Genomic DNA, 25,287 nt, shown 5'->3' on the forward strand with positions numbered 1-25,287 from the left:
AGCGTCACGAGCCTTTTGTGATTTTCTGTTACGGAAATCAAACGCCTGTGGACAATTTTCTGTGCCTCTGTTCCCGGCAAACCTGAACCCGAGCTGTAACTTGATCCGGATTTATTTTCCACCAATCGTTGCGCTACAAAAAACATTCTCTCTCGGAGACGGAGGAATTGTACAAGGTCGTGCTGTGTGGACTGTGAAAAATAGCAAATACACACATTCAACGTTGTCGCATTAAAGTTTTTTTTTTTCTCATTACGCGGTGCATTGCCCTTGAATGTGAGGAATGGCGTACGGGACAAAAGGTAAGCCAGTCAGAGGGTTTGTTTGCTTCGTAAGCAGCATTTTTGATGAAAAAAGCGAAAAAGGAATTAACAACATTATTTACAAACAACGGCTCATGAAAGATCTTCACCAACAGCGACCGTCGGTTTGTTATTTTGGGTCAGTATTTTGGTGTTCTTTTGTTGTGCGTGATGCAATAGGGAGATGCAGGAGTACAGAGAAAACCTTGCCCATATTGCCTATTGCATGGAAAACAGGAAGAAAGTTCCAGATAAATTGAACACAGCTAATGGACCCTCTGGGTAACGGTTAGGTGGTGAAAAATGAGTTCACCGTGTGCTGCCGACACTGACGGTGACAACAAATGTGAATTGAATGTGCAGTCAACTGCATAATGCATTGCTGCAAGTCAAACAGGGAATCACAGTCCCCTTGCGCTGTATCGCTACACCCAAGATAGCCTTGAGCAAAGGAAAAACGGCCTTTTGCAAGAATGAAAACATTCAGAAAAAGGCACCCTTGGTAGCAGATCGAACCGATGGCCACCCATGTGAATGGTACGGGGTGGTAGTCACCAGCGCCGGTACAGGCCGTTTTTCATTCAATCCGACATTGAAGTGACAATTTCTTTTTGTCGGTATCGAATCCGCGAAGGGATAAGGATAATAATGATGCCAGTAGCACCAGCGAGGGGTTGATCCTTGTTGAAAGGCAATGCTTTGAGGGACTCGAATGATGGACCCTGCACCAAAATGCACCAAGCAGGAGCTCTCACTCGCTCACTGTCTCTCCCTTTCGTTCTCATTATTTCGACTCGAAAGAAGGATCGCCGGAAATAGCGTACGATAGGGAAAACAAAGCGGATGACTATATTTCAACCGACCCTAACATACCGCACCCGAGGCCTACCGGGACACCCTTGTGTGACAACTAAAGGGACTGCAAAAAAGGTGCGGATTTTGCGGGCAAAGCAAAAGGGGAAAAAAAAAACACGACGGAACAAGAACGGAAAACGGTAGCGTTACGCACGGACAACAGTTACATGATCCTGCTTTTCGCGTGACCTCAGTGTTTTCATTTCACGCCGTTGCATCCGCTTGTCCTATGGGGTCTTGTTGGGATCTGTATTTTCTGTCAGGGTGCTATTAACGTCAGTCGGTGTCGGTGTGTGATGATGTATACTGGGTTGTTAAAGGAATTGCACAGCAAACTGGGTCAAAAATTGGCCAGATATGAGTTGGCACGTTGTTTTGAAAGGGCTCTGCCGGGATGGAAAGGTGCGATTGAATGAGATTTTTGTATTTGCTGCAACAATAGCTAAACCATTTCCCCGCCGGGGGTTTTAAAAATGTAGTGACAGCTACGCAAAGGTGTGAAAATGCATTTGTGTAAATTTTGGCTGATTATGGTTTGATGTTATTGATGTTATAAAGGGAAATAAGGATTTTCAGACTTTTGTAGTGGTAAGCCCGAAGCGAAAAAATTTAATCTACCAGTTTTTTGAGTTAGATTTGTAAGAGAGTTTGGTTAGCTAATGAAAGTAGTAGCTTCAAGAATTTAAAGAAAGAAAAAACACACATACTTCTCCTCTTCTTACGGTGTAGACAATATGTTTCGCTTACAAGCCTTTCTTTCAGTAAACGAAAATAACGCAAAAAAATATACCAATTTTTAAAAATTAGTTTGCATAACTACCAATGAGATATTTTACTATGATTAAATAAATTTATATTGTTAACCGAAATGATAAACGGGGTATTTTTAGCTACAGTTCAAAATGAACAGCATGCAGCGCCGTTGCTTTGTCTGGGAATCGAAAATGTTCAAGTTTCATAGTCTCACACCTAGATGGCGTTAGTAGTTGTGGTTCTGATTTCGGAACGAAACCTTGATTGCATGATGAAATGTTTTCCGTTAAAAAAACAAATGTAAACCATATTAAAAAATAATAATAAAATAGCATAGAAAAAGAATTAATATTTACCTTTTAGTGTAAAATTGTTTCAAAAACGGAGATGCAAGATTAAAAACAGTTCAACGATTTTTTCAATATTCATTACTTCTTAGCCAGCCAACCAACCAGGGCAACAATAAATGTTTAATTAAAACCCAAAAGATTATCCCCTGTCTGTGTGAGGTGCCATCCATTTTCGCCCATTCGTACGTATTCCGGCACAAGTTGAAGGCGAACAGAAGTGGTTAATCCTTACACCATTCGCTGCGTTTGATAGCATCTCGATACCATTCCCTTCTCGGCGTAAAGGATTCGTCTGCTGCCGAAGAGAAACAGAAATGCGTAAAAGGGTCTTTTGAATCCGAATCCTATTGACCGATAATTTGCCCATTCCATCGTGCCGTGCTGCTAATCCCTCGGTACGATTTTTAACACCATTTTAACTATCTTCAAAACATCAGCCCTTTTTTCCTACAGCAGCATGCATAGGCCCTCGCTTTTCAGTGGCAAAATGTTTCAACTGGGTAGCTGCAACCTATCGTACTGAAAATGCTGGCCATCGCTCGCACGAAAATGGCCTCCAAAATCCGTAACGCTTCGGTCTAACCACGACCGTTAGCACGTAACATAAGCCACCATAGGCTACCGAACGCGTACCGGGGGCAATAAAAATAAATTAAAATCAAATTGCACTATCAAACTGCAGTGCCGAAAATCGCGTGGTGGATTTTGTTACCGGCGGTGAGTCGATTGCGTAGCTCCGGAAGAGGAAGCATACACGCGAGCATTCCCCTATCACCGGACAATCCGGGGGCAATGGCTATCCCGCAAGGCTGAGAAATTAATCGAAAACAAATTTGATCTGTTATCTCGGCATGGAGAGCCATTAAAATCCGTAGCGGCCGTTCATTTTCACCATTCCCCGGAGGCGTCGGGTTGTCGGTGGGCAAAGGTGGTAGTGAAGATGGGTCATATTTCAACCTCGATTGGTGTGTTCGTCGAAGTACGAAGTGCCTTGCAATTCTCGTTTGATATGATGCACCGGCACACATAATCCAATTCTGACTGACCAACTGCTGCAGGGAAAAGTGGATCAGTTGGCTTTTATGGTGCAGATCACTCCTTGAAGTGGTAGTGCTGGAATAGTGAGGTTTTGTATTTAGTTTTCGAGCGAAGATGCATTATTTGGGTCAACATTTGAAAAGAGAATGAGAGAGAGAAATGAATAGAGAGATTTGGCAATATGATGCGATTTAATCGTCATTTACCATCCAACCAATATTTGCTTATCATTTACTATGAAAAGCTTACATTTTGCCTGCTCTGCGTATAGATATTCATGTACCGTGTTTTTTTTTTGTCTATTTTTGCAGGAAAATCGCGCCATTATCCGAGATACTCGCTCAACAGCTCGGACAACGAGGATAGCCCAATCCACCGGTCAATCTACGCCCAACCGTACAACGCCATCGGCACCGCTGAAAGACAATCAAATTTCACTTATCGTTCCGCCAAGGGCAGCACACAAGCCGCACAGGCTGCCGCGGTCAATCCACTCAACATCCTCACTACGCCATCGTCGGAGAACGGTTCCAGTGCGACGCTGACGGACGCGGAAGCTTCACTCGCCCGGGAAAATACGCTGCTCGTAAATAACGGTGAGTGGGACACGGCAAGCCATTGTTTTTGTAGACTCCAGAGTCCACAGTGCTTGAGAAGGTTTAACGCATCTTGCGTAAAGGTTTCGTTTGTTTGTTGAGTAGATGACGAGTGAAGCGCTCAATATGTATGCTATCGTTTAGTGTTTTTTGTGCGCATGGATGTTGATGCCAAGCGAATTGTGAACAATTAGAGCTAATAGGAATTTTATTGATGCTGATGAGATTTTCATTAACCACAGAGAAAGTAAAGCGTGCTCTATCCAGGAAATCTGATAATATAGAAGATGGGTTGAAGTTGGGGTACATTGAAGTTATAAGGCTTTTCTTTAGCAATATCAAGATTAAGTTCCAGTTATTGCAAATTTGTAGATTCATCATGAACATAGACGTAGAGTTTTGGACTTGAACTACTTTGGTGTTTATGGTGGGCTGCACTTCCTCTAGGTTAGGTATTCCTTCTTCCTAATTAGGCTCGATTCCACAAAAAACACACACTTTAATTTCACCCAAAATGCCTTGAGATAGTTCTTGCGAGTTCTCCTGAGAAATGGGTAATTTCTTCTAAGACTAGGACTTGGGGAAGAGATCAACAAATTTGGAACTTTAACAAATAAGAAAGTGTACGAAATTGGGCTCATATTTCTGCTGAACACTATGAAATTTGAAAGATAAAATTTCGCTTCAATCAGTCCTTCTAATCCAGAAATCACTTGTTGTAATCGACTTAAGTCTGAAACCTTTGAATACATTTCGCGCAACAGTTCGTGATGATTACGAGGACCTTCTAAAGGTATTATCAATTCAGTATGTTCACAGTGTATCACAGAATTCTTCGTTGGAAACAACAATGCCAAAGAGCCTATTTGAACATTGCGTTTGAATCCTAACCTCACCCAGGAAAGAACCATGGGCGTCTCTAATTTATTGTTATCTCAATTCGTTGTTTCGGCAATCTTTCCTACTACATCTTAACACTGGTAATTTGTGGCATTTATAAATGTCTTTCGTCAATGAAATGAGAAAACACAAAACAATCTAACATTCAAAAATTGAATGAATAAGCAGAGCAAAAACAAAAAGGTGATCGAGTGTTGGGAATTGTGTTCAAAGCAACACATCTTTCTTATTTTTACATTTAATTGTGACGGTACGGTTCCGTATTGTCAACAACACTTGTGTTGAATAAACCATATGAACATATGGAAAACGACATTTCCTCCTTATTCTTTACCTTATCCCAGACATACTCGGTTGTGGACGAAACATCCTTCTCTCCGATATAAAATGACACTTCTTGTCCTACTAATTACTCCACAAATTTGTGTCTCATTGCACTCTTACAATCAGTTCCCTCCGCACACACACACACAGACACACGCGCGAGTGCACAAATTAAAGCTCATCATGGTAAATAATGAAACAGAAACTTTTCACACCGATTGGCCAACCGCCAATTGGCATTTAATCTGTGCAGTGAAATTTGCAGCACTTCTTCATCACCACGCCGTTCCGTTGCATTCGTCACCAGACCAGAAGTACAAAACGATGAGTTACTCGTTTCGATTGCCACCACTCCGAATGTGTGTGTGATCGGTAGCTTCAGTTTTGAGAGTCGGTGAAGATACGCTTTTAGCCAGGAAAGAAGAAAGTCCGTCGAAATGTGTAGTTAGAATTCTTCCCCTGCTGTACAAAATTGCCCAGTGAGCGTGCCAGCAGGAAGGGACAACTTTTCCACACCTCGCTCAGTGGTTTTGCAGCGAGATTGCTGAAGTGAATAATAAATTCTACGGAAGTCAATTATTTCCCACAGGATTTATATTTGTGGTCATCTCGGTACTGTCCTGCAGACTGCCTGTCCTGGCCAAGCAGTGGGAAGAGTGGGACGAAAGAAAAGGCAAAGGCGGTGACAACCAAAATGCCAACGATAGTTTTCGGTTTTAGCCGAGCCGGAGTGTTGTCTAGGGTCTTGAACGAAACCAGAATATGGCTGGCAATTTCTTATGCGGTTTTTGGATGAGATAAACGTGTACCTGTGAGTGGGTTGAAAAGGTTTCCGTTGTGCAGCGAGGCGATCAAATCAGGTACATGTTAACCACAATGTAATGACCAGCTGCAAGTTCGGACACAAAAATTACAATTTTATAGCACGCTCCAAAGCGAAAGGGAGGGAAAAATCGTAAAGTGCCGTCTAATTGTTCGGGGCTGCAATGTATGCAATTTTGAGAAATGTGCATTGCATTTCGGCAGAAAATAGTGTTGGTATGGTTGGTTGGTTTGCAGGAAGCCTTGTGCAGCAGTAAGGATTGTTCCTCTGTTTTTCCGATGACCAGATGAGTGGTAGTGTGGATAAGAATTCAGGAATTGCAAGAAAAACGAGCTACTTAGTGAGACGTGATTCTGATGCAACGGCTCAACTCCATACACACAAAAATGGTTGCGATAGCTCTAGAATGAGTGTCGGAGGGAGGATGCTCGTACAATTTGTGAGTCGTTTTTGAGTGGTTCGTTGCACTGTCTAGTCGGATGGCAATTACAACGATTTGTTGGGGATTCGCCTAGGACGTCTTTATGGTTAACGTGTGGACGATACGAGAGAACTTTGACTTCAATAGTTTCTTGGAATTGATTTTAAATAAGCGTACTTACTCGAATGTTTAGAAGATGTTCGAGTAGCTTATAAAAATTAATTGAAAAAAATTTAAGGTTCGTCGGAGACTTTTTTAATTTAGATTCGAAATTTCCAAACTGCAGAATAGTTACTAAAAATGATTCCGATTTTAAAACATAACAAAAGAAAGCACACCATCCATCTATAGAACATGTTATTCATAACGTAGCAATACATTGAATTCCTCTGCACACATCATATGCAACAATTGTAAAGTGCAGTGAAAGTGCCCCTTAGCATCAACCATTCACCTTCAGCCCCTCCCAGCACCAACCAATATTCATACGGATGGTCGAAATGTTTGTGCAGCCGTGAGGATGATGCTTTTCAATCGTACGACACGAATCTGGTTAGCACCACCGAAGCACAGTGGTGAGGAATTTTCTCCCGCTGCGAGAAGAATGGAAGGAGCAACCGCAGAATTCAAAAAAACCGATCCTACCCGTCCCTACAAAACTGGAGCACATATTCCAAATCGTTCGAAATGTCGAATAAACATGCAAGTCTAACGAAATCACAACCCAGCATACACACCCCGTAAGCATAATTTTATTTACATCATCAATCATTGTCAGTTGCATTGACTTTCATGTTTTTCTTCGCAACACCTTGCCTATTGGGAGAAAGAAGGAGGTAGACATTCTTTGCATGGTGAACGTTCGATGTTGTGCAGATTGTGGGTATGTTTAACCAAAGTATTTTGCAAACATACGAAAGCAGGCAGCCGATTCACGGTAAATAAATGGTACGCTAGTTGGAAAAGCTTTTCCCCGCACGATACTGTCCGAAAGTGTGTCGTTTTTAGAGATGCATTTGCATTTCTTCGGGCTGATGATGGTGATGTATTGTTTGCTATTGTGGATCAGATTTTCTCTCTTGCCTAAAAGAGTATTCAGTGTAAATAAAAAAAAAAATCGAACTTTAAACAAGTTCTGTTTTTGATAGTTGATAAGATAATTCAATAATTTTATTTTCGATCATAGCAATAACTTTTTTTTACCAATTCTAATCAGCAATTCAAAAGGCGAAGATTTGAAAGATTTTAAGAAGAAATCGAATTGACATTTTGTTATGATCTCTTCTTTATTGACTTACAGATTTGCTACACAGCAAAAAACCCAAACAAACACATGGAGACGCCTAGTTGTTTTCCGAAAATTCACAAAAAAATTAAAATATTTTACTTGCAGATGATTGCAAACTCTTTGCCGCTGTTGCCTACACTAACTGGGCCTCCCCATTTAAGTATATTGATTGTTATTCAAAACCCTTGGCCAAGGTCAATTTTTTATTGTTGAAATTGATGTGGCATTTCCTACTTCGAAATTGCAATTTGTTCTTGACCGTGCTCGAAGCAATAATATTCACAAATTCGAAAGAGATTCTGACATTTTGATTAGGAAATCTTACCTGGTTCCTTTCACTCACGGTTTTTAAAATTTAAAGTGCTTTAAAAGTAGAAAAACAATATCCCGAAAAACCTACTTCTAAACAAATATCTAGTTTTATAAGAAAATAGTTTTTAAGTGAGTATTAAGTTCATCCAATGACATTCAAAGACCAAATTCAGCTAAAAGTATCATCAGGCAAAAGTTTTCCTTTAATTTGTACATTTTTTTTAACAGAACGGACATGAATTATGTTTATTGCTTTTTTGTATTTATGAGACGTATGTTTCAATAAACAGCACACGTCTACGCTAATCATGTAAACGCTCGACGAATTCATTTTGTTCCTGCATCACAAAAAAGGAATAAAATTGCATCGACATGTATATACCGCTATTGTCTCAAGACATACACACACATATTCTCTCCAGCTCGTGTTTCCGTGAACGGAACACGTGGATGACAACTGGCAACATGGTGTTTGGCAACAGGGTTTCGAGAAATCCAGTAGACACGTCACCACCGGGACGAGCGGCCAGCATTCAATGCAATCAAGGATCGACCCACGTAGGGGACAGACCATTGAATCGGGAACGAAGCTGGATCCGTTTCACCGTAAGCCCAGGTGCTAGGGCCGGGCAATCAACGATCGCACACCCACATACACTTTCTTCCCCTCCTCCGGTCATCCAATCTGTCATACCGGTTTGATGGTAAATCCACTTGAAAAATGTCAGCACAATAATATTCAATTACGGTCCGGATCTCACGTATGCTGGCAATTTCACCGTTTTCCGTTTTCTGGCTAAACTGAAGAACGCAACGAAGTAGAAGCACCGCACGAGTGTCTCGTGTATGTATGTGTGCGGTTGAGTTGTGTGATCAAGAAGAAATCATCAGCCATGGCCCTCCTGGTCGGTCTCACTCAATTTCGTTTGGAGCACATTTCTTCCACACGCTCTCTCGGTTTTGGGTCGGTGCAATGGAAAAGATGATTTCTGATCCCTTTCCGTAAGAGGATGGATTGTTAGGGTGCCATGATGTTACCTACCTTCCCACCATTTTTGGGTCAGACTTTTGGACTTTCCGTTTCGACTTTCTTAAGACGCTGAGCCGGAGAATTCAGGTGGCTCTTGGTGTTCCGGGACAAATCGAAAGGACACATGCCAAATCCTCACATGGTCCCATTGTTTGCGGAAGCTTCTTGTGTGTGAGTGTGTCTGAACGTGTAAGTCACTGCACTGCAAAGGTAGCGTCACCTGAAGGCACAAAACAGTGCAGAAACGTAGCATGGCGGACGGTTTTTGTGGTTACTTTCGCACTGTGAGTGTCACACCGTTCTCGTACGTTGCGGATGGCGGCTCTAGTCAACAATCACATTTCCGAGAAAAGCGACCAGAGTTCTTCCGATGTTAAAGCAACTCTCGTGGGAATCCCCGATGGTGTACGTGGAAAAATGATAGGAAACTTGGAAAAGGAACGAGAAAAGCGTCTGTTGAAACGAAATATGTTTTGCCGCATCAAGTGCACTTGACGTCCAATACAGTTCAAACTGGACGTTGGTGAGGTTTATTAACAGCTGAACAGTATTTAAAAGCTTTTGTGTTAACATTTTAATAATAATTTCGATTTTAATATCAAGCAAACCATAGTTAGCAAGCAATTTGCATGTGAAAGATCTCTCTGTACCCCAAATAAGAACTCCATACTGCAACGTTATTAGCTGGCTCCTCTACCAATTCTTCCCGGACCGTTCGATCGCTTTGATAAGTCAGCATAATTGATTCCGAAGCACAAGTATAAAAATGGTAGCCTACAAACGATCGTGCGCAGGTCTGGGCGCCTCCATCGTTCATTCGATTTGGGCATTCCAAAGGCTGTTATGTACAGCGTCCCGCGCTGTACCTTTTCGTTCAATCTCGATCAATTTTCCTGCCAGTTGGGAACCATTTGCTTCAATTACAGAAGAAGAGATTGGCTTAGCAATCACTTCCATTACTGCATAAAAACCAATATCTGTGCTGCCACCAACTCTTCAATCTTCAAAAGGGGTTTTCCTCTCGTTGATAAACTAATCCCAGTCCACTGGCTCCACCACTGGTCAACTACTATCGGCTAATACTGGGTTAAAAAAAACTTGCATCGGTCATACGGAGCAGAAGCCGGCTTGCCTCTACGACGAACCGATAATCCATTAGGAAAATTACCTTTCCACCCGCTTCGAGCATTTTTTACGCGAAAAAACAAACGCGATGTTCCGTTTTTACTTTCTAAAGGGGCTTTTTCCAATGAAAAAAAAAAAAAAAACCACAACCTAAACATCGTACGAGGTCGTGTAGGGCATACTGGTGTGGTTTAAGTTTTGCACATTGTTCACACATAATGATCCTATCCTGCTCGTCATGTTAGTCACGTTCCGTTCCGTTGCTGGCCACACTCGGATAAAGGAAGCGTTACAAACGAGCAGCAGCAATCGCTTTCAACTGTGCCGGGCATGGATTTTTAAAATGCTAATTAATGCACCATGTGCATACCGTGCACAAGAAATCGGTCGCTCCAACCAACTACTCGTTTCGTTCGGGTGAATCGTTAAACGAATGATTAGCTTCCATATCTGTGTGGGTTTTCGTTGAGATATGAAACCGCTGTTGGTGTTTCATCGCCCTACGGAGATGAATGATTTTTTTTTTTTTAGTTTCGCTCCCTATTTTGCTTGTTCACTCAAATCAGCCTGGTCGGATCATTTACCAGCTCACGGTGCATCACGGTGATGCATCAATGGGCATACAACCCGGGCACCTGAAGGAGTCTGCGGTTTTCTCTCCCTCTCGCTCTCTTCCTACTTTCCTCGTTTTTAAGCCAGTTCATCAGACACGTCCCTTGAGGCAACGAACGAAGCGAGAAACATGCGGCAAATGGGCTTTTGAGTGGCCTCTTAGCGAGAGTGCATGCGTCGACACGCGGTCCCTTCGACAGGTTTCTGATCCCTCACCGGACGTTACAACACCGGTGTGGACGTGTGGATGTGTTGTGAGTCACTTTCTTTCTGAGCTTTGGCAGGGGCATCTCGTGAACTGAATGGGGCAGGTGGGGAATATGGGGCGGACGATGAATTTATTCACAGCATAATCATTATGTTAAGTGCATCTGGTTGCAAGTTTTTTTTTTCGGTTGACTTCCTACCATCTTTCTGGGAAGGTTCAATAAATGAGGCTACCGTTGACCATTGATGGGTTGCATTACTGGCAGTCTTATTTAAAATTCGGAATTAACCTGAGCGAACAATGATTCGAGCAGCTAGTTGAATCATAATATAATGATAAAAAAGGTAAGCTATTTCAGTTGCATTATGAGCAGTTTCAGTTTTTTAAAGAGGTTATTAGTTATACACAATGTTTACAGTTCAAATTTAAATTAAAAATAAGTTATTTTGAATTTTTAAGATACATATTTTTGTTATATTACATTTATTTATGAATTGTATTCCTTTCCTTCCATCATCTTGCGGATCTTATTTTAAATTCATTTTAAATAAATTCTTTGCCTGTCTCTTCAAGTTATTCAATTCTTGGTCAAAATTAATTACTATACAAATTTTTTAAAATTTTCAATCAAAATGCCAATCCAATATACACAACTTATTATCAAATCAAGCACGTTGTGACATTCTTGACCGTGCTTCAACATCACTTCATTACCGAGGTCCGAAAACATTCACGCGTCTATTTGGGTAGATCCCGGCATTCGCCATCCATGCCATTCGATAAAAGCCAACTGGTCAATCGCGATTATCCGATTAAATTAAATTTATTTATTTAAATCCACCGACGGACGCCACGGTATCCGATTATCACCGGTTGCAAGTAATTGTTCCACGAGTGCACGTGTATGCGTGTGTTTAAAAATGTAAATTAGTCCCCAGACTTGCTTGCTTGACGGCACGGAATGATCGGACGTTACTAGTTTTGTAGTTGCTATGAATGAAGGTCGAATAAAAAGATCGTAAAGAGAGAGGAATTAATTGTCCTTGCAGGGTGAGCGACTGGCCAGTTGCTAAATGCAAGAGCAGGTCAAACGTGTTACCCCGTGTGCCCTTTTTATTTTGTTGGTTCAGGAGTAATTGATCGTTTGTGGTCGATTGGCATTAATCGAATGAGTATTGGAACACCTATCGTTCGAATGTGGTTGTTTGAAGGGGTGAGAAAAATTAGTTTCATTTTAATATGCCAAGCGATGCATGTAAAACACCATTTTTAATTTTGTAGATAATGAGTTTATTATTATCATTCATGATAAGTGTCTTGTAATTAAGTTAGAATAAATGTAGATTTAATTATTGAGTCACCTGACATCAATCTTCCTTCGCTGGATGCAAAGCATCATCATGAACATCACGAGCTACGAAATGTATCAATCTAATGTGAGCATACTATGTCACCCATCAAGCACCCATTTCATCAAGCGATAGTAAAATGTCCCACTTTTCTCAAACCAAAACAGCTTCGCTCGAACCTCATTCATCAGCCGGTTACCAACTGCCGGCACTGAGCACTTACGAATCGCTTCGGCGCTAAACGTGCGAGCCTCTTTCGCTTTCGATGATTACAACAATTTATTAGACTTTGGTAGCAGCCAGTTTTCGTGCGAAAAGTGGTAGCAACAATTTATCTCCCACCAACGGTTCCGAGTACCGTAATGATAAAATAATTAGAAGTTTTAGTTTAGTCCACGGGTTTTTTCGTCCATAAAACCATCACCACTACCACCACCATCGGAGGAATGTGTTGCGGGCTTAAGCTTAAGCACGTCCCCAACGTTTTTCGCAGCAAGCGAAGCCGGTTTTCGTTCGGCCGAAGCATCAACAACCACCGCCAGGGACGATAAACATGAATAATAATTACTGTTAAGGATGTCGCTGTGTTACGGGTGAAAATTATTGCGCACGGTGATAAATTATTCAAATTTATTTCTAGCATCTTTTGCATTGGAAGAGGGCTAGATGATCCCCTTTTTTCGGAGGGTAAGATTTGTTTCGCCTCCTACCGGGGTTCGATGAGGTTTTCAGGGAGGTGTTTCATGCTAGTGGATCGATCTTTCGGCGGGTGGATTGTTGTGGATCTAGCTGGAAGGATGGGCCTTTTCCGTTGGACGAGTAAGCAGATGGAATGTGAGGGCAGCTTTTCAAATTGTTAAATAATCGTGAGCTTAAATTAGCGTCAAACATTAGTTGTAGGCAGTTGCTTTTTTTTGGTGGATCATATTATATACTGAGCACTTTGACATTAATAATTAAGACTCTTTGAAAGAATGAATGAAATTCGTCTTAGAGGCTTTATGGTCTGCTAGATCATGCCGACGATGATGTCTTTCTGGTGTCTCCACTACAGCTGAAACGTTCGAATGAGATTCAAACCACGATCCTGTCATGTAAAGACTGGCGCCGCAGTAACTTCTGAGACCGAACCGCCCTTATATCCGAACTAACTTCTTAAGAACTAATGTTGGATCTTTACTTTAGAATGAAACACGTTAATGCTTATGTTCCGTCATATCAATTGAAGCAATTATTTCTTCTACAAATAATAATAATTGAAACTAAAACAAAAAGGTTGAAAAGGATGTGGGTTTCTTATTTGCTATGCAGGATTAAAAGAAAAGAACTGTAAAATCACTCTGATGGGTCTGATGGGTCACTTTGCATCCGGTTGTCGATACTTAATTACTAATTTCATAACTCATATAGTTTTGACAACAATGTTCAAAACTCTTGAAGCAGTTACAACATAGTTCCATTCATCTTGTCCAGTTTAAATATGCTGCGTTGGAAAAATAAAAAATAAAAGATTTTCACGCTCGCAAAAAAAAAAATCACACATTTTCTCATACTTTTCCCTTTGCATTTAGCAAACCGTCGCGACGGTTTGCGAGTAAATCCATTAAATACACCAAACCCAGACACTCGTTCGCCCAGTAAACCTACCGGCAAAAGCTACGTACAACAAGCGACATCGCCAGCGTCTGAGGATGTCATCAAATTTGTCTCAAGTGTTTGACGCAATGAATAGGCGTCGCCGAGACCTGGCCAGACCAGGCGTTACCGGAGTCTTTGCTAAACACTAGCCCACATTTGATGGTGGTGGTGTAAAAAAATGTGTCAAACTGTTGTGTTTCGCCCTGACTTCTCTCTCTCTCTCTCTCTCTCTCTCTCTATTTCTCTCTCTCGCTCCTTCTTACTCCGTTGCATCAAAACTTCCGTCCCGTAGGCTTTCGTATCGTACTGCATCAAGCGCGGTGCGTTTCGCTGCACAGCTTTCCGGGACTATCGTGCGTTTTTTCGTGCATGATTGCATGCATATGCTTTGTGCTTCCGTACATCTCTCTTTTGTTGCCGTGGAATAAAAACCTATCAACAAAGTGTACATGTTATTTTGTTTTTGTAAAAGCAAAGGTTACAAAAGGATGGCTGGTCGTAAGGGAGTCGGAAGGCAGGAATGGTGGCTCATTGCAACTACGTGGAAGTGAACTGTCTGGGTGCGTTCGAGTGTGCATGAAAGACGACCACCACTTCACCCTTTTGCGTTGGCAAATTGCAACAAAATCCATCGTTCTCTTTCTGGCTGCATGCTGTGATAAGATGCAGTTTACTTGCATGCCAACAAGAACGAAGGAGCAAGGGAAAAAAGAGAGGATCTCTCACCGAACTGCATCATTTGTTCAAAGTGAATGTGGAATGGAAGTTAAAAAAAAATGAGTTTAAAAAAAAAGTCTACAGCAAACAGAGCGAGCCATTTTATAGGATTGCTGGGAAGTTTAAAGTCCTCCGGCATTAAAACTGTTCGACCGGCTCGGCAGACACATTGGCGGTGTGCAACGCAACCAGACTGGGCAGAGGTGAGCGGGACCACAATTCCAGACAGATGCAGCAGCAGTAGCAGTGACAGAGAGATCTGTGTCTCCAGGCGACGGATGGCAGGTTGGAAGAGTGGAGCGAGAATGCAGGTCAAAAGCAATGTTTCCTCGTGCGCCCGGTGTCGAAGAACTTTTGCACCGTGGAAAAACGTGTTTAGTTGCACCGAAAAGCACGTCGAAAGTGTCTGGGATGACTTCCAATTGACTGCACGAACCAGCGTGCATGCCATTTCTGGAGGAAATCGATTTCCCGGCGAATGGACTGCCGGTACTGCCTATCGAGTTTGGCTGTTCGCTATCAATTGTGTCTTCGCTCGTTTATCTCCTCCAAGAGGGAAGAGAGTGCTGTTTGTCTATGGGGTGGATTTTCAATTGAAGTAAATCCGGAACCATTTCCCCGTAAGGTCACCGAGCGATTAGAGTTCAAGATCTTTTGCCCCTGCAGTAAGGGGGAATTTTCGTTATCAGTAAGGTTGTTGCATAAAGAGTTCTTTGATAAAGCGTTTCAGTAATAATTGATGGTGTCTGCGTTATTCTGATAAAAGTCTTTAAGAGTATTAACCGTTCATCCGCTTTTTGAAACGATTTTAATCTAAAAAGATTTTGTTTTTCTCACAAACCTATTGAGATCTCTTCAATGAATTCGTTTATTTAATAAAAGATGGCTTGGCCGTATAGCTAGAACTCATCAATGTACTTTCAATCAACTCTGTTTCTTTGGAAAGAACTCTCATTAGGTTTCAATATTTTAATAAAATCATAAATATTAGTTTTGCGAGAAACAACTCAAAACAGCAGATAGAATAATTGAATAACTCAAATCTATTGAATCTCATTTTTATTTTTTGGTTTTGGCTATTTTTGGTGAATTGAGATTGATACGGTTGTCACAAATGTTCTACTCTGTAGTAGCTGCCAGTATTTGCCATATAGAATTGTCTCATTGCTTTTAAAAGACTTTATGTTGACAACTTTCCTTTGTGAAAAATGAAACAATGTTATTAAAATTACATTTACAGTCCATAAACTTGACTATTCTCACTATACACCAGGCGTCTCCATTATAATGAATTAGTCAATAGAATAAGGTCAACCGTATTCGTCATGAAATAACTGCTTGAGGTGATCATGAAAAGTACAACCAATTCAAAATATGGACAACAACATAGACGATAATTTATGCGCAATAGTAAAGTGATCTTATTGGTTTCTTTACCATACCATACCACCACCACCATACCAGCACCAGGCGTCTCCATTATTGGTACTTTTTGTCTAGCGTATGAGCAATTGAAAGAAGGAAATGATCAAAACCACTGAACTTGCTTAACGAAAAGTTTAAACAATATTATCCTTACTCACATCAATAATAACAATGCAACTAACGAACAATTTTTATTAATTCATATCAACTACGACCTGTATGTTATTAGTTTATCTAAAGTAATTACAAATACAACCGTTTATCCGGCTGTTATTCAACTAATCAAGAAGGACTATTGCCAGGCTTGAACCAACGTACAGTTATAGTCGTTTCGAAATGAGCTATACAGCCAATTGAACAAAGCATTCGCTACGAATGAGTACCCGACGCATAGCAAATGAGCGCCCTTAGAATGGGTTACCCAGACCTGTTCCACCGTACCATCCGATTCTGTCTCAATGAGAGACAACCGTCCATTCACAACAATGACGACAATGATGACGGCCATGACGCTGCTGTCTGCTGAAGCGTGCACCAATTTGTTGCTCTCGAAAGCACGAGAAAAAGCTCTCCCTGTGTTGATGTGTATGGGTGTGCGCGAGTGCGATCCTTGCATTACGCTAGTGTGCGCGCTTTATGTACGAATCCAAATTCGCTCTTTCTCAATTTTCCCAACGAAAGTTGCTCTGTTGACTATGCTCGTTCAATGCTCGACGGATGATGCTCCACCATGGAGCATCCTTGCTCGCTCGAACGCACTGTCCTATTGCTTACTCACTCGCTCGCTCGCTCGCGGTTAGACACAACCAAACAACCATGTGAAAGCGCACACAACCGAACGGTAGCCGAAGCAAGCGATCCATCGCCTCGTACCGTTGTGTCAGTGTTTTCTGGTCTAACAGCAGCTAACGAAACGGTGCAAAAAACCGGGCTTCGAGGGTACGATCATTCGCGTGGCCTCAAAACCGAACCTGAAGCTTCGACTCTCTTGCTGCTGGACATCAAGACCAGCACCGAATCCGGCGTTGTGTTTCTGTTCCGGCAGTGTTACTCCCCCCGGGGGAGGCGAGAAGACGAAAGGTTTTTGAAAGGGGAATGGGGAGATAACAGTGTTTTCCACAAGTCAGCCGCTGTTCCACGGTCGGTGCGCATATGGTAGCGTTAGTCGACGAACGATTCGAAACCGTTGCGGATGCGTTTGGTGTGTTTTGGGTTTCGGTTGTTCGGTGTGTAAGGGGTTTTCGCAACTATTCGTCGTCGTCGTCGTCGTAGCATTATGCGTCGGATGCAAGGTTCGCGTTCGGGCACCCCCCGTAGACGATTGCAGTGCGTATCGAGGTTGTGCGTGTTGATTGGCTGCGATGGAGCAATCCTTTGCAGCTGCACTTAAGCGTAACGGATCGTGGTCGTGTGCGTGTGCCTGGGCGTGTGTGTGTGTGTATGTGTGTGCGTGCATATGCATATTGAGTGCGTACAGCAAGTGGGGTTTTTCACCTTTGGTTGTGATCTTTCCACGTTTTTGTTTTGAAAATCGAAAGGTTTTATATAATTCCAATCAGAAAATACAACTTTTCTTGACGAAGATTGCGTACAATGAAACAAAATTAGAAGAAAACAAATAAGTGTGTTTCAAAAAAGAGAACAACTATAAGAAGGTGTTGAACAGGTTGAAGCAAATTAGTCGGCAATATTCAAATAAAAGTCGCCAGAAGAGTCGTTTTATTCCATTTTCTACAATAAAAAAAAAAAACATCGCAATCGTTCACCGTATTTTGCTGTCCGTTTTTCAACACCGTAGCAGTGGGCGATGAGTGAAGTGTCACAAAAAATTTATACATACACTCGTGTGCAGCATAACGGAAAGAAATAATCAAATCAGCCAGCAGCCGTACAGGATTAAATGTACTATGCAATTGACAGCTCGGAAGGTAAGCTTTGTCCGACGACGGGTACTTGAGCGAACGGTTCGGAGCGATTGGGGAGCGCGATACGCAGAAGTAGAACGCAGCGAGGTCACAGTGAGGGAATCTCCCATTCCCAGACTCCAAAGCTTTGCCGGATTATCTCACGCTGTTGTTTAGTGTTTGATATGATATTTTATCTCTTTCGGTTGCTGGATACAGGAAGCTCTTTTACTACCTCTCTAGTATTTACTCTTCTCTTTCACTTCCTCTCTCTCATTCTAATTTTCTCTCTTTCACTCTCATTTTCTTGATCAATCTCATCGAAGATGCGAGATTTGTTCGGGAGCTTTTTTGCTTCCGATTCTGTGCGCGTGTGTGTTTATGTGAGAGGAATATGGGACGTTGAAAGCTTTTTGCTGCTTCGTTAAATTTCAGCGTTAGTGTCAGCTTCCCTGGTGGTGTGAAATGTCAAATCACGCCAACTGCAACTGCACGACGGGACGGAGGCGTCAGAACTCACCAACACATTGGTCGCTCGCGTTACCGACGCTTCCGGGCACTCAGAAGATGTAGTATGTGAGTGCTCGTTTCGCTTGATGTTGATGGGTTTTTTCACTCACTTTTGTTACTTTTTAGTTTCTTTTTGTTGTCTAAAGTTTTTTTTTCACTCGTTAGAACGACCTAGCCGTATTGCTTGACTGATCTGTCGTGTCTGAAGTTATCTCTTAAAAACTTCTATTTTTATTTTGTTATTGTTAAACTTACTTTTCTGTGTTAAATTTATTTTCTTTTGTGTCTCACAGGCTTAACTAACTTTGCACTATTTGAAATCTTCTTAACCATACCAAACTGCGCCCAACTCATCGACCCAAACACTGCAGTGCTATGGCTTTCCATTAGCTGCATATACTCACTACGACTATGTTTTCCCCGATTCTTTTTCCTTTTTTTTTATATTGCATTGCACTTAAGCCCCGAAGAGTATTTGTTTTGATGCATTGATAGGATTTCTCTCGCACACACCCGTTTCCCTTCCCTCCATCACTCTACTCTCCCCTTTTACTAACATATCGTTAAACACCAACACACTAGCGCCAACGTTCACTCATCTCATTCCTTCACTTTCAAGCGCATAGCTGTGTCCCGATGCTTGGATGATTCCGAGAGCGTTTTGCTCGGGATGCTCGGGATACTCTAAAACCCACGCAACCGTTCACCCGCACCACACCCGTTGCACACTGCTCCGAACATGACTTCGGGGCTTGGCAGTTGCATTTGCAGCAGCCTTTGCCTGCATAAATATTTTTCCACCAACGTGTGAAAGCAACATCGACATCGGTTTTTCACCTCGTTTGCTTCCAAGCTCGTTCCACCCTTATTTTCTCTTGCCTCCCCGTCCCCGCCACCCCTTTCGCCACTCACCCACCGATCGGGTGACCACCCGATGCACCGGTGCATAAATGAGTTTTAATGCGATGTTACGAATGGGATTATAGCGGGTATCAGCACGCTCGGGAAATGTGTGCACGCTGACACTGGTGAAAACCCCTGTTTGGTAGAGAGGGACACCTTTTGGGCAACGCGGGAAGCGAGAGGGAAAATATTTTTGCATGAAGTTTATCTTTAGGCAATAATTTCTCATTTATATCGGTGCATGATAATTGAGACGGTACGACGGAGTGCTCGGAACGTGTGTGTGTGTGTGGCTTCGTGTGACGGGTGGGTCGATTAAGGGGTAGGCATCGACAAGCGATGCAAAGTGGGTGAAATTTATGGTTACTGTTGGGTGCAGCGTCCCAGATCGAATGCCTCCCCTTACCTCTGTGCTTTCCTTACCCTTCGAACTGCCGGTCGGGGTGGCAATTTGCGGTAGAATAATAATTGGATTGAAAGGTTATCGAAGTCGTTCTGGTTCGGACACTCGGGAGTTGGCAAGTTTCTGACCTAGCCCAGCTATCGGGACACATTCCCTCAGTTTCCCTCTTGTTCTTGCTTCCTGCTGAACTGCAGTGCATTTTGCCGAGCAGCTTGTTTAAAGTAGGATTTTTAAACGTTCATTAAAGAGTGGCGAATTGAGCTTCAACCCGAGCTGCAGGAGTTTCGTTCGGGTTGGCCAGTATCGGTGATAAAATAATATTACCAGAGTCAACAAACCAACCTTCCCCACCGCCTTCACGGCATTGAACTTTCGTCTGGCTAAAGCTTACCCAGTTCGTGGGGGATGTGGTAAAAGGGTGGCAGTGCATGTGCAGGAAGTGTTAAATTTGTAAGTTAGAGTGTTGGTTTTACGGCTTTGCTGGTGCTGCTATTGCTGCAGGATGGTTGGTAGTGAGCAGCTTATTGGACAGTTGCAAAAGTTTAACATCATACGAGTACGTAGATTATGTTCTAAGCATGTTTTCTGTGCGTTAGTTTTGATGTTTTCGCACTTAAAAATGTTTGTTTTGTTTTGTTTCGTTTGACAGGCTGCTGAGAGAAAAGTTTTTGTTTAAAATAATACATTTCTGTTCAAAAGCATGTCAAATCTATTTATCAATTGTATGTTATTGCTTTTAGAAAAAAACTCCCCCTCTCGATGTTAGTGAGGAGCCTACCTGTGAATAGGAGTACAACAATATGTATCTTTAAATTAACGAAAATTATTTTAAAACATACCTTGTCAGATTCTTCGACGGTGCATCACCAAATTTTAGAACACTTCTTACTTAATTCTAGAACAGGTTAGTCAAATTTTTTGACAAATTTTCTTGATATCAGTCCAATGCTGAGAGACATATAGAGCAACAATCAATCCGATAGACAAACTGAATAATCAATCCCTCATCAAAAACCTTTCGATGATTCTTCTTCTTTTTCTTCTTCTTAACGACCTATAAGGTCACGCCGGGCATCAAATGGCTTACTAGACTGCCGATACCATGTGGTTGGATAATCAGTCCGCACTACGGGGTGACGGTCCGGATGGGATTTGAACCCTGGTCGTGCTTTTTGAATGCATGCGCCGCTGTCACCAAAGGGCTAAAACAGGGCCCCAACAGTGATGGGACCCTCTTTTTGATGATTATTTATTCTAAAAGCAAAGTTCATTCTGGTTAGGATTCCAATTTATCCACAAAACATTTTCAAATAATTTATGCTTTCAATAATTTATTTATTATTTTATGACTCCAACTACTACCAACATTCTAATTTCATGTACCCTCTTTCTCTCTCTCTTTCTCTTCACAGGTAAGTCTTCTAAATACTCGCAAACAGAGACAACATTTCTGTGAAATAAAAAACACGTGCTTGTTTACTTAAATTTACCCCAACATTAAAAAGCCGTCATCATCCATGTTACGAACGTCAAACCCAACCGTAAGTTTGTGAACGTAAAACATAACCTTTGTGGCGCGTTTTGTTGTACCGCATTCGGATTGCCGAAAATTTCACATCCAAACGAACCGAACCGAACTGACCGGCCGACCTCGTACCCGGTTGACGAATCCATTTAGCACCAAAAACCAAATTCTGTCTGAGCTCTCCATCGTCCTGTCGGCGTATGTGTGTGAGTATCGTTGGAAGCCTTAGTTCTGGACCATAGTACGAAGGTAAAAGGTACTTGTGCTCCTACCTTCTTCCTACCCTGTCTGGCACCTTGTACTCGTAGTGTTTGTTTAGGTTCAGCCGGTGTTTGGACTGTATTTGTTCTATTGGGAGCGATGATGACTATTTGTTTAACCGTTGTTCGGACAATTCTCCCGTACATCGATGGTGCAAGCCGAGGCAATATGTTGAACTTCAATTTTCGCACCACCACCACCACCGTTAGACCTTTGGCACCTCGAGGTGACTGGTGACTTTTCGGTTGGCAAGACGGCAGTGGTCAGCTTGAAATGATAATTTGATCAGTTTCTTAGACTAACAATAAGCAAACATCACTGAATGGTCGCATTTTCAACACGCAGGACATAACCGAAAGAAACGAACCACACAATGAGATGTTTAAACAGACAAAAGGGCCGAAAGCCTCGGTAAAACTATCTGCTCAGAAAAAGCTTATCCATATTACTCTTCAAAACCCCATACGAAAAGTAGAACAAACGGACAAAAGCCCCAACTGCCGACTTCATTATGGGAAGCGTTTCGAGAAACATGCTGTGTATGTGTGTATAGGATGCGGAATCTGCCGTTGCACACCATCAGCTCTCGAAACTAGAATGCATCGAAGCGAAATAGGTCGTGAAAATGAATAATTTACTCCTCCCGAAGCCGTTATCACCGTTCCACAACGCCGGAATTGTGCTTTTTGGTCAAATGATTTTAATTTTTTTGATGGAACACATTCGGGATTCGGTTTGGCGGGGGGCGGAAAAATAATGAGGAATAGAGATTTCACCGGGCAAGCGTGGGATTGTCCATTGTTCTCCATTATTATCCCACGATAATGCGAACAGCTCTGGTGTCCCACATTCAAGAAAACATAAAGGACCGGCACATATGTGCATAAATGATTTTTGGGTGATGGTTTTCCTCCTCCTGCACTTGCTTTTTACTTGCTTCGCCTTGCTTTATGTCAGCTGTAGCGACAGCAGCGACAGGACAAACAATAAATAAATCCCACCAGCGCACTACATCAGCTACCAGCTGTGGAAACGATTGTATGCCACTGGGACTAATGCATACACACCAGACAAAAACCCGAGAGAAAGAATCACTCGAAAAGTCGAGCACAACGTTTTCCATCCTGTTGGGCAATGCACTTTTGCTTTTGGCCTGGCAAAAGGGGAGTTGTTTTTGTTTCACTTATTTTATCATAATAGTCTTTTGGTGCAGGTGACACAGCGATTGAGTGAAACGAGAGAAGAAAGATTGTGAGGAAACCATCACGCCTCGCTTCGCTGGGTCAGTTAAGAACATCAGCAACAACTTGCCGAGACCCGGAAGCGTGCACCGGATGGGGAACCGGCTGTGAATGGATATGAAAAGTGTGAAAAATTTCGGCACTTCCAAACACTTTTTTGGACAGCTTTTTGGATGCAACGTAATGTCATCAGGAGCGGCTTTGTTAAAATGAAATGCATTCAGTTGTGGAATTCGCATGACATGAGTTTGGCAGGACCGATTTGCATTATATTCGATACTTTCGTGCGGTACACAGCACCGTGGACACATGTGATCCCTGATGTTCTGTTGTTTTTGTTTCTGCGATCGCTCTTCTGCACTGTTGATCTCTGTGTCTTTCCATCGGTTTCGGTCGGTTTGTATCGTTATATTCTTCTCTGATTCTACTAGTTGATCAAGAACTCTACTTCTAACGTTTCTTCTTCTTGGTTTAACGACCTCTCTCACTACAGGGCGACGGTCAGGATGTAGACGCAAATGTCGCATACACCACCGAGCCACCCAAGGCTATTCAGACGAAATAACGAAATTCAAGTAGAGGTTTATCATTCATGTATTGCCTATTTGTTCTAGATTGCTAATGGATATACCAAATTTAGTAGAATCATTTATCTGTCGATCATATATGGTTGATAAACTTATGGGCAAACCAAGATAGCTAAATTACAACTTCAACAAATTTAAGAAACAATCGAGCAATCCAAAAAATGAAAAAAATACGATATTCTTGATACTTTAAATAAGCATCAATTCTTGTTCATCCGCTGTTGTAATGAAATTGATTTCCTTTTCATATTACAAAAGCCTGTTCAAAGAAAGCTAACGGAGAAACTGGGAGAGTAAACGACAAGATAATCGAAGGAAATATTTTCCTTTCCTTTTCCAATAATCTTCGCAAATGTTCGCCCAACTCACCAACAAGTCACAGGCGTGTCCCTTACCAATAGCTCCCCAATTTCCAGCATCATTTACCGCCCCCTCGCAAACCCCCGGGACTAGTTTAGCGAAGAAGCATCCAGCAGCGCGCGCGATAAGCCGACAGCTTCACACCCAACGTAAATCCTGAGAAGGATTCATGCGGTGGACACACCGAAAGGACATCGTTTCGCTTCGCCTGAATAGCGATGGATGACGAGCGATAATGGCTGTCATCATTATGATTCTCCTGTCGCTGATAAATCAGCCTCGCTTTTCCACCCGTACCCGAACGCCATTTTCCCACTCTCTCTCTCTCCCCTCATTCAGCCATTCTTTACACCGCCGCTGTGCGGCAATTGATGCAAAAGGAAGGCTCATTTTCTTCACCGTCCACCGATTACGATGGTAAGCGTTGGCGCTACGTTACCACGAAGTCGTACATCGTTCGTACAGCTCGTACCGCTGCTGGTAGCGCAAATTGGTGCGTGCATTAAGGTGAAACAATTTGCAGGTGATTTTCATTAGGCGCGATTATTCGGCCAGCTATGGAGGTTTCACTTTGATGTGTTGATGGTGTTGAGAGTGCCGTTTTTTCTCGCTTCTTCTTTGTTTTCGTTGGGATTTTGTAAGGCTCCAAGGACTCGTTGAATGTAAAGTTTGTGGTTATCCGATTTTGGCTAACCGGCTAGGACCTTTGTAGATTTTCGGCACCAGTGATTTCTTTATTTTCAGGTTGAAAAGCAAGATAAAGAGACTTGATAAATGTTTCGAAAGTGTGAAAGAGATTTATAACCAAGGCGAATGATAAATACAGATCTCCTTTGATCTTCGCTTGCTGTTTTCTTGCGACTATGGCTAAGATTTACTTCATCCATCAAAATAATTCACATTAATCTGACAAGTCTGCCGTTCCGCGAGCATCAGTCAATGCAAAACTGCAAAGGCTCTACGCAACGAAGGTCTATCCTTTTAAACCTGTTTTTTTTTAATATGAAGTTTTGTTTTCTACTTGAATAACTACTCTTACAGGCGTCTGTCTCAGATTTCATGTTTAAAAAAATAAATAAATTGAAGTTATATAAACATCGACCGACATATTTGAGTAAAACATTTCATATAGTGTTAGTGCTTGGAGATACAAAAGTATACTCAATAATATAGTTCAAGCCGAAATAAACGAAAACAAAAATTTATGACATTTTTTAAACCTTTGGTTGAATGTTTTAGCTCATGTTTACAAAAAAACAAAATATGCACAAGAATGAATCCTACTGAACGGAGTTGTGAACACTCACTAAATGATCGAATACCTTTTAAAGCTCGTCATACTTAAATTCAGCCGTTCATTCAGCGTTCATTTCATCAATGCAACGAGTTAATACAAATAATGCTTTTCCCTTCGAACCGAGGTCCCTTTTTTTTGCAAAAACATGCTAAATCTGCACCGAAAGACACCTACCGCAGTGAATACCGGCAAAACGTACCGGCAGGAACAAATGCCATTAAAATCTTCAA

At 42.0% G+C, this 25,287-nt stretch overlaps 2 protein-coding genes across 5 annotated transcripts in view; one reads left to right on the forward strand and one right to left on the reverse strand.

Annotated features, from left to right (window-relative positions):
- The window catches only part of LOC126567815 (transcription termination factor 2), a 430,644-nt gene that overhangs the window by 301,486 nt on the left and 103,871 nt on the right, over window positions 1–25,287 (reverse strand). The window lies entirely within an intron of this gene.
- The window catches only part of LOC126567717 (teneurin-m), a 504,494-nt gene that overhangs the window by 36,435 nt on the left and 442,772 nt on the right, over window positions 1–25,287 (forward strand). For 3 of the 4 annotated variants that reach the window (XM_050223975.1, XM_050223982.1, XM_050223983.1), the window contains exon 2: window positions 3,610–3,894. In XM_050223975.1, the coding sequence (XP_050079932.1) occupies window positions 3,610–3,894 (285 nt within the window). Of the gene's footprint in view, window positions 1–3,609; window positions 3,895–17,868; window positions 17,995–25,287 lie in introns of those variants that run through there. The other variant, XM_050223978.1, reaches the window with a different exon arrangement.

This window comes from Anopheles maculipalpis, chromosome 2RL (genome assembly GCF_943734695.1).
Source record: "Anopheles maculipalpis chromosome 2RL, idAnoMacuDA_375_x, whole genome shotgun sequence".
NCBI lineage: Eukaryota > Metazoa > Arthropoda > Insecta > Diptera > Culicidae > Anopheles > Anopheles maculipalpis.